Genomic DNA, 8,864 nt, shown 5'->3' with positions numbered 1-8,864 from the left:
TTGGGCCAGAGGGATAGTGACCTCACTAAGGGCTGACATCAGCCTGCAGGGGCAAGCTCCAGCACCCCAGGCCAGAGGCTTAGACTTGAACAGACCTTCATGATTGCAGGTCCGTGTGGCTGAGGCTGATACAGGTGAGAATCTAATTCCTGTTTGTGGTCCCAAGGCCACCTCTGATCTGTCCATCCTTCCTTGCCTGCCCCATAGGTGCAACCCCCAGAAACTCTTGGGTTTCAGGCAAATGTTGCAGTTGGGCCCCTCTCTGCCTGGTCCCCATCACCCTTCCTCATGGTTAATGAGTTCAGGGTTGTGGACCTTCTCAGTTACAGTCTGTAATTCAGACCTAGGTAATGGGGCTCTAGCATGCAACACCGCAGTAGTAACTTTGATGTCAAAAAGCCAGCTGTGAACTCTGCAAAATCTCAGCCTGTTCAGGCCCCCTGAAATGCTTGGGCTCAAGACAAAATACCCAGTTGTACCTCTTTGGGGGGCGGTACTCTGATCCCCACATCCCCTTGCAGCTCTTTCTGTCTGCCCAGCTGTCTATCTGTCACTGTGGCTTGGGTGCTTCTACACTGAAAACAGAGGCGCTATTCCAGGTCTCAGCCACGGGGATCAAGCACAGACTGCTGCAGCCCCAACAAGAGCTTCCCCCACCACTCTTCTGATTCCACAGGGGCCTTTCCTGCCTCCTCCTCCCACCATTTCCCTGTTTCTACAGGGCAGCTGAGCTGTGCCTGAAGGGAGCTAGCAAAGGACTGGGATTATCATCCGGTTCCTTCCACAGAGGGCTCCAGTGGGTGGCAGAGACTCAGGATCAGGAAGGGGAAGGTGAGGCAGGAGGAGGAGGGGTTTGAGGAAGTCAAGAATGGGGCTAGAGACTCTGTGTCTCTGTGCCTGACAAAGGGAGTGCAAGCAAGAAGCAAGGGTGAATTTGCATGGTGTCATTTATTGGACCAGGTGTAAAATTTGGGGGAGACATTGGACAAGGACACTGAAGAAGGGTACCTGGTGCTCAGAAACTTCTCTAATTGGGCAAAAAGACTGTGGCTGAGAGAAACACAACAAAAAAAGTAGAAATTTGAAGTGGGGAATTCTTTCCCAACTACACAGTTGATCCAAGGGAAGACTGTCACTAAAATCATCTCAAGTCTTGCATATGGCTTGGACCATCACAACTACAATACCCAAACCCTACTGGAAGGAAGGCTATGGCTTTTATTCAAATGAGATGGACACAGACAATCAAAGGGCAAAGCATTTTATGGGTGGTTGTTTTTGTAGCAAAGTTCAGGACATGACCCCCAAACCTACAACTAGTTTACACCCAACATTTGGATCTATTTTAAAATGTATTGTGCCAGGTAATCAGCAGCCTAGATCTGTGCTCTTTGTAGGAACAAACCCAGACGCAAGAGGATAATTTCAGGATGCAGAATTGTACCTGCAAGAAGAGTGCGGAGAAACTGAACCCCCAAATCCATGGCTCACAAAAAGTGGAGCTAACAGGGATATGTGGCATAGGTGTCAGGACATGGTGCTTTGCAGTCAGTGATTCTGAGCAGGTTGCTGGGAGCAGGAAGAGAGAGTCTGTTGAATGCTGTCATGTTGCTCTCATCACAGCCCATAGCCAGCAGTCTTTCTGCTGACTAGTAAAACCACAGGGGGGTGGAGGGCTGAATAAGTTGGGAAAATAATAGTGTGGTTGCTGCATAGAGAGGGATTTGTCTCAATGTGCATAAAGGGGAGTGGTATCAGACAGGAAAGAAGGAAGCAGCAGAAAAATTGTCATACCTGTCTTGCATAGGAAAACACACAATTTATTCATTTTGGGTAAAACCTGACACATTCGTGATCCTTAGGTATTAAAGAAAAAAAGATACATCACTTTGGATGAAAATGGGAGAAGATACTCCCAAGGAATTGAAGAATGATGGAGGAAAAGCAGGAGGGAAGAAAACTAAGAAGGTACAGTCAATAACTATTTTAAAACCTACCTGTCACGGAAGAAAGACAGTGGTTAAAATAGAAAGGTATTCTTAGTAATGCCACTCAGCATTACTAGGTAGTAGCTTTGAGCTTGTTCTGCTAGCTAGAAGATGGAGGCAAAACTGTTTACCTCCTCCACTAGGGCCCAGGGGTGTTAATCAGCAAATTCCCGTGTCATCCTTGAACCCCATAAAAGCTCCGGAGCACGTAGATCATTCGGATGCCTCATGCTGTGGAAGAGCAGGGAGCAGAGAGCCCTGGAGATTTGGTATGAGGTGGAGAAAAGGTCTGCAAGTTAATTGATTTTCTGCCCTGTGGAGAAATGAGTGAGTTGACAAGTGCTTTCCCTGGGGGTGTTTAGAGACAGTCCCAATGGCAGGCCTTAGCACCTGTTCAAATATGGAACATGGAAGTGAGATGTGCTGTAATCTCCCACTCAGCAAGTGACAGAGTCTCTGGACACAAGGTCCACTCCACAGAGTGCATCCAGAGGTGCATCCAACTCCTAGCCCGCCTGACATCTATAATAGGGTAAAACAGCAAAACTAGGTAACCTCTAGGCTTAAGCGGGGGAATCCTGGCCCTAGTCAAGTCAGTGACAAACTTCCTGACAAATCTCCCTTGGCCTTCAAGGTAGTCAGAATTTTCTCCCATGGTCTTCAAAGCTAAAGGAGGCCTGACTGCACATTGGCCCTTCAGAAATGTGTTCAGGGGGACACAGTGCTTATCCTAATTTGTCATTCAGTGACCTGAACTGGCTATTTATTTATATCTTTATATTTAATTAGATTGATATTCCACCCTGTCCAGAAGGCTCTGGTCCTACACAGAGTGTTTTTCATGGGTGACTGTTATTGTTCATGCTAAATGTTTGAATCGTACCCGGTAGACAGCTGTTGCCATGTAAAGAAGGGAGAATAGAGGAATTAATAAACACATTTATTGTCCTCTCTCATTTGTTCCTGCTACAGAGAAACAAAGCCAAAGAAATGAATGATAAAATGACAGATATAATGATGTGGTCTGTGACCGAGGTAACCAACATCATGTACCCAGCTATAAGACAGTATAAAGAGAGAAAAACAGCTGAGAGAGACCTGAGATATGAGAAGACCAATGCCAAAAAGTCTGTCTTCACAGACAGAAAGAGAACACCCAGCAGGTCACCAGGATGCGTGAAGAGAGGAAGTGGAGAGAAAACAGTGAGACTGGTTTCCCAACAGTCACCTAGTACGTCTCTAGCAAGGAGCAGACCAGTGCATCTAGGCAGAGAGTTTTGGAAGGCTGGAATAGCAGTGGCACCTCTGCATCAGACTGATGATACTTCTAGTTTGTGCAAGGAGAGCATGCACTTTGAAGTTTCTGAAGATCCAGTTCTCTCCCCTAACATAGGTGCATTGGCAGCCAAAACTATTTGTTCCAGTTTATCTGATTTGCTGCAAGAAAATGCTTCCAAAGCCTCAGTTTCTGCAGACATGGAAAGCAACATGAGTGCATCAGCAGAGAGCTTACCTGTTCTGATGAGGAGAGAAATGATTGATTACCAGCAGGAAGGACCCTTAGCAAAAGTACCATCTTCATCTCTATATAAACCTCTAGAATCTGGGGAAATTGCTGAAAAGAATTTAGAGGATGCTACCAAAAGCAGTACCCAATGCCAAAGTTACACACCATTTAGTCTGAAGGTATCCCATGGATTTGTGGAAGATATCATTAGCAGACTTTTGTCTAACATTTTCCCTGTCAGCACCAACCCTTCTTCCTCTGCAGAAGAGGAAACTGAATTTGAAGAATTTGACTTAATTCACATGAAGCTTGTTCATATAGTTAGGGTAAAAATGTCTAAAGATGAGAACTCTTCTAGCCAGCATATCAAACATTTGCATTCCAATGAAGATGGTATTGTTCAAACAATTGCTGATTCAGTCTATAACAAGCTTTTGACACAGTTTCAGTCTCAATTACACATGCAGAAGTGTTTAAGAAATGGGTGCATGATTCTTTCGGAAACTCTTTGCGACTTAGTCTTCCAAGAGATTTCTGGGAATCAATTGCAGAACTCTCTTTCTGGAGAATTAACACTGCAGCAGTGTGCTGAAGCTGACAGCATTGTTGAAAATATGCTAAGAGACCTTACTGAGCCCTTGGATCTCCCAAACCCTTCATCATCGGATCTTAGTAAAACATCATCTCTTATCGTAGAAAAGCCAGCAGCAAATCTTGTATCGACATTTTTTTCCCTATTTCCCATTGTGAATTTAGATGTAGAAAATAATCCATTAGTGAACTTTATAACCAGAAGAATACTATATGCACTACAAGTATTCCTTTCAACAAATCCAATGAAGATGAATGAAAATATCAGAGAAAAAGACTTTTTACATGCTGAAGATAGCCAGGTTATGGGAGACCTGGACCGTTCTGTTTCCACAAGCATTGTTGAGCATTCTGATTCTGACTTCTTTGTTTGCAAAGACCTAACAAGTGGGGAGGATGTTTCTGCTCACAGAATAGCAGCTTTAATGGCAAAAGAAGTTGCTAAACATGAATTTCAAGACAGTTCAGAGGAGGAGACATTACTCACTTCATCATCAACACCAGGAGCTGTCAATATTGTTAAAAATAGTCTTACTGATCTTGACACAAAGAAGATATTAAACCAAACCTCAGACCCACATATTCCCAAGGCATTTGTGGAGGAAATAGTCAGGGATCTCCACAATGAAGAACACAGCACGTACTCTGCATGTGCTAGCCCTCCCCTTACACGGACATCAGGTAACTGTTATGTGAGTGCAGTGATGCATGTATACAAGTAGGCTCACCCAAGAGTTGGATCTGGGCGCAGCCAGTACCACACACCAGTGGGTGGTTACATTGTATCAGTTTGGGAAGGCAGCATTCAGAGAAGCAGGCATGTTGCATTTCACTGCAGCACGCCCTGCTGAGGTACAATGCAGCCTAGACAGGCCCACTAGAACAAAAGCTTTCAGGACACTGTTCTGCAGTGATGCTAAAACAACATCTACAAACTTTAGATGTAAAACTAGAAACCAGTCCCAGTTGAATTGACTGGATGTGTTTTTGTTTACAGAGATTCATGCTGCCATGCACCAGGCATGGGATACAGAAGATTCTTTCGACATGTCTGAGGTCAGTATCTTGTAAAACCCTTGGTAGCCCTAGGAAGTTGGGCCACAAAAAGTCTCTTGGCTCCCCCAGCTGAGTCCTTGCATTTTGCAGGCTCTTTGCTATTTCATTCAGTTCTAACTTCTGCTCTGTAACCTCTACACAGATCTTGCTGCTAGCCATGCAGTGGAATCCATTTCCCAGCCCAGTTGCTCTGTCTGTTGAGATCTCTGGCTCCAATCTTGCTATCCCTGAAGTCAAGGGGTATTTTTCCACTGGTTTAAATTGGAGTAGGATTGAGTTCTTTTTTCTAACCTCTACCCTAATTATTTTTTCTTTACTCCAGTCCATCATATGTATTATGTCTTAAAAACTAGTGGAATCTATATACATGAAGGGAGGCCACTCCAATGTGCTGTAACTACAGGATGTCGGAGCAGACTCAATTAATTGAATCTGCTGGAGTCTGTTAATTACTGCACTCCAGCAGATTCCAGTGTCACGTGTATCAGGGTCCCTGTGCTGAAAAATGGTGCCCATGCATGATATTCTGGACGCTGTTACACTGATGTTCTCAGAGTGCTAATTTAAGCACCCACCACCCCACTGTCTCCCACAGAATGTCTATAACGCCCTAGTTATATACCCAGAGAACACCCTAGTTGTTACTTGTGATGCATATAGTCTTCCTAGGCCCACATCTTGCCGACTTCAGCATGTGCATAAAATCATGGATATCACATAAAGTAATACTTTACCTTAGGAATCATCACTTAAGAAGGGTATTGAAATCATTGGATGCATTGAAAGGGAATGGAGATCGTAAGTATGAAGGCATTATGTTGGGGAAAAAGGTCAGCTACTGCGTAGCACCCATACACCGAAGGGTGTGCTCATACACCAAAGAGCACTGGCCATGTCCCGCCTCTGGGCTCGTTCCTAGCTGTGATCAATTCAGCACAGAACGAGGGAGTGTCAGCATACGAGTTTATTGCTCTGCAGAGGGGTCACTTAATGCCACAAAGCCAGAGAGCTCCCCCAAACTGAGTTTACAGCTTGGTATTTATACATTAACCGTTACATTCAGGTTCTTCCGCTTGCCATTACAAAGTTGCAAGATATGCAGAACAAGTTTGGGCTGCTTGAAACCGGTTTTATGGCTAACACTTTTCGCTTACTGCCAGCAAGAGGTACATATTTTGCTTACTGTCAGCAAAAGGCGATCTTTAAGCTTAGGGAAAGGTCATCTGCTTCTCAAGGGTCATCTGTTTTTTTATGGTTGTTTTTCTTGCAATTATTACCACTGTCTATGGTACTAGTGAGCTCCTTGTTGGATACTGTATCCAGTTCTCATGTTCACGCTAAATTGAATGGTTCATAAAAGTTACAAGAAGGTATGTAGGTCTAGAAAACCTTTCTCAATGTGAGAGACTAAAAAAGCTCTACCTATGCAACTTAAAAAAGAGGTTTATCAGGAATTTGATCATGGGCTAAAAACATCTCTATTTAGGGAAAGTTTCTAAGTGGTAAAGGCTTTTAAAACTTCCAGAGAGAGGCAGAAGAGAATGCAGTGCCTGGAAGATGTAACTGGACAGATTTGTTTTAGGAACAAGGTGCACACTATTTTCTTGTTATGCAACAAGTTATTAACTGCAGGAACAACTTACCCAGGGGTGTGATAAACTGTCCCTTGTCTGAAGCCCTGAAATGACTTAATTTCTAAAAGACAGGCTGGAGCATCACTGGGAATTATTTGGGTTGATTCTGATAGCACTTGCTTAAGTTTTGCAGGCTGTTTCAGTGCAGATCAGACTAACTGATCGCCATGGTCTCTCTCTGCCCTTCTAATCTAAGAAGCCCTTTCTACATTTGAGACTTAGTGCTTCCTCTCTCCTTTCCTTCCTTGCATCCTTTAGATTGCCTTTCTTTGTACTTTCTCTAGCTCTATGAGTTTGCAGGTGTTAGGAAGTGCAGCAGTAGGTAGGAAAGATACTCACACAGCCCAAGGGAGGGGGAAGCACAGAGAAACTTAAGAGATGTTATGAGAAGGAGGAAAAGTAGTGGAGGCAGGGAAGGGGCAGAGCTGAGGCTTCTGTATGAAAGACTGTATCATGCCTGCTTCACCTGGTCATTCATGGCATCACCAGGAACTGTGGCTGGGAGGAGAGCTGCTGTGGCTGTGTAATCCTGAGGAGCACAGATCAAACAGAATCCTACCTGACTCTTTTTACTCTTCCCATGGTACAGTTGGAATCAGCCTCTGAAGATGGTGAAGTGAAAGATCCTTTCTTACCACTGGAAGCAGGAATTGATACAGGTATGTATGGGGAAGTGACACACTGCGTAAATTAGGTGCTGTACCCAAGGTCACACAGGAAGTCTATGGCTAAGCCCGGGACTGACACTAGGCCTCCTGAATCTCCATTCATTGACCTACCCAGAGACCATCATTGCTGCTCTGCCTAACACTTTATATGCAGCATTGCAGTAGATAGTTACTTGTCTTCAAGCACTAAATTCTACAGAGCTGGGTCGCAGCAGAGGATCCAGCCATGTTGGATATCAGTACCCCACCTTAACACACACCTTCCCCAAACACACAGCTTATTCACTCTGATTGTAGAGTACATTTTGGGTACCTGCAATGCCTGAGTGGTTACATGACTGGACTGGAAATCCAAACACGTTTCCCTGTACAGAATCAAATCCTGTCCACAGGAGGGCCTTTTCTCCTGAGGAAGGTTGGACTAAATGACCTTTTGAGACCATTGATTTACTCTTCTGTATTAAAAGACTGTTCTCTTTTCTCCACAGCAGCAGCTGTCAATGTTCCAAGAAAACGACCTTCATTTTTTAAGAAGATACCAAATATGCTGTCCAGAGCATTCTCTCTTCTCTCAACTTGCCTAACGTGCCACAGAGAGTTTCGGAAAGTCACACCACAGACAATACACACATGCTAAATTGGTTTAGGAAAAAATAGGAAAAATATAATTATTTTTAGGAAAACAAGTGGGCTGATGGCGGCTGCCATTTCTATTTTGTGATTGCTTGCAACTTAATTCCCATGTAGTTAAACTCAACAGATAGGACAGAGGAGGCAGACAGGAGATCAACTCTATAGGGTGGAGGGAGGATGCATTATTCAGGAGCTAAGGTGCACCCTAAACAGCTCACCATGACATAGGAGGGGAGTTGGAGAGGGAGGTCAGGAACCTACCCAACCAGCAAGTATTGCCACAAAGGGCCAAGGAACATGTTGAGATAACCTGGAGGTGCCACCTAGCAAGAGGTTCAAGCCAGCAGACAATGCCATGACAATGAGGGATGGCAACATTCTCCAGCTGGAATCAGAGGGGAATCAGAAGCACCCTGGAATCAGGCACTGAGACATAATTCTCAGAGCCAGCAGATAAAACAATTTTTTGAGTCATTAGATACAGCAGCTGGGGTTTGACTAAGCTGCCCAAGCAGAAGAGCAGCATGGGACAGCTGCCTGCAGAGTGTAAACACCCAGTTCTGAGGACCAGTCTGTCTTGGCCTGGCAGCAGGGAGGCCTGAAAGGAACAGTGGTGGTGCCCTGATCTCTGCTCCCTTTAGGGACCTCAGTGTTACCAGGGGAACCTTGGGACTCCCTCCTATGAGGGCCTGAATCATCTCTGACCCATCTCTAGTATGTGCCACTTTCCCCCAAGGGCTGAAGTTACTTAGGGACTGGAAAAAGGGATGCTCCCAAATTCATGGCT

The 8,864-nt window shown here is 44.7% G+C and overlaps 1 protein-coding gene across 1 annotated transcript; it reads left to right on the top strand.

Moving 5' to 3' along the window:
• Nucleotides 1-1,899: 1,899 nt before the first annotated feature.
• Nucleotides 1,900-8,081, top strand: LOC149868728 (fibrous sheath-interacting protein 2-like). Its single transcript, XM_090037667.1, has 5 exons — nucleotides 1,900-1,968; nucleotides 2,961-4,767; nucleotides 5,084-5,142; nucleotides 7,366-7,435; nucleotides 7,933-8,081. Exons 1-5 carry the CDS (start codon nucleotides 1,900-1,902, stop codon nucleotides 8,079-8,081), a joined length of 2,154 nt encoding a protein of 717 aa, XP_089893793.1.
• Nucleotides 8,082-8,864: the final 783 nt, after the last annotated feature.

This window comes from Crocodylus siamensis, chromosome 3, assembly GCF_052110815.1.
Source record: "Crocodylus siamensis isolate JL-2025a chromosome 3, ASM5211081v1, whole genome shotgun sequence".
Classification (NCBI taxonomy): Eukaryota; Metazoa; Chordata; order Crocodylia; family Crocodylidae; genus Crocodylus; species Crocodylus siamensis.
Note: the sequence above shows the minus strand (reverse complement) of the source record. Positions and strands in the feature narration are given on the sequence as shown.

Coding starts and splice junctions, on each gene's coding strand:
- LOC149868728 (XM_090037667.1), top strand. CDS start 1,900: ATGGGAGAAGATACTCCCAAGGAATTGAAGAATGATGGAGGAAAAGCA. Junction 1,969..2,960: donor GAGGGAAGAAAACTAAGAAG/GTACAGTCAATA, acceptor TTCCTGCTACAG/AGAAACAAAGCCAAAGAAAT. Junction 7,436..7,932: donor GGAAGCAGGAATTGATACAG/GTATGTATGGGG, acceptor TTTTCTCCACAG/CAGCAGCTGTCAATGTTCCA.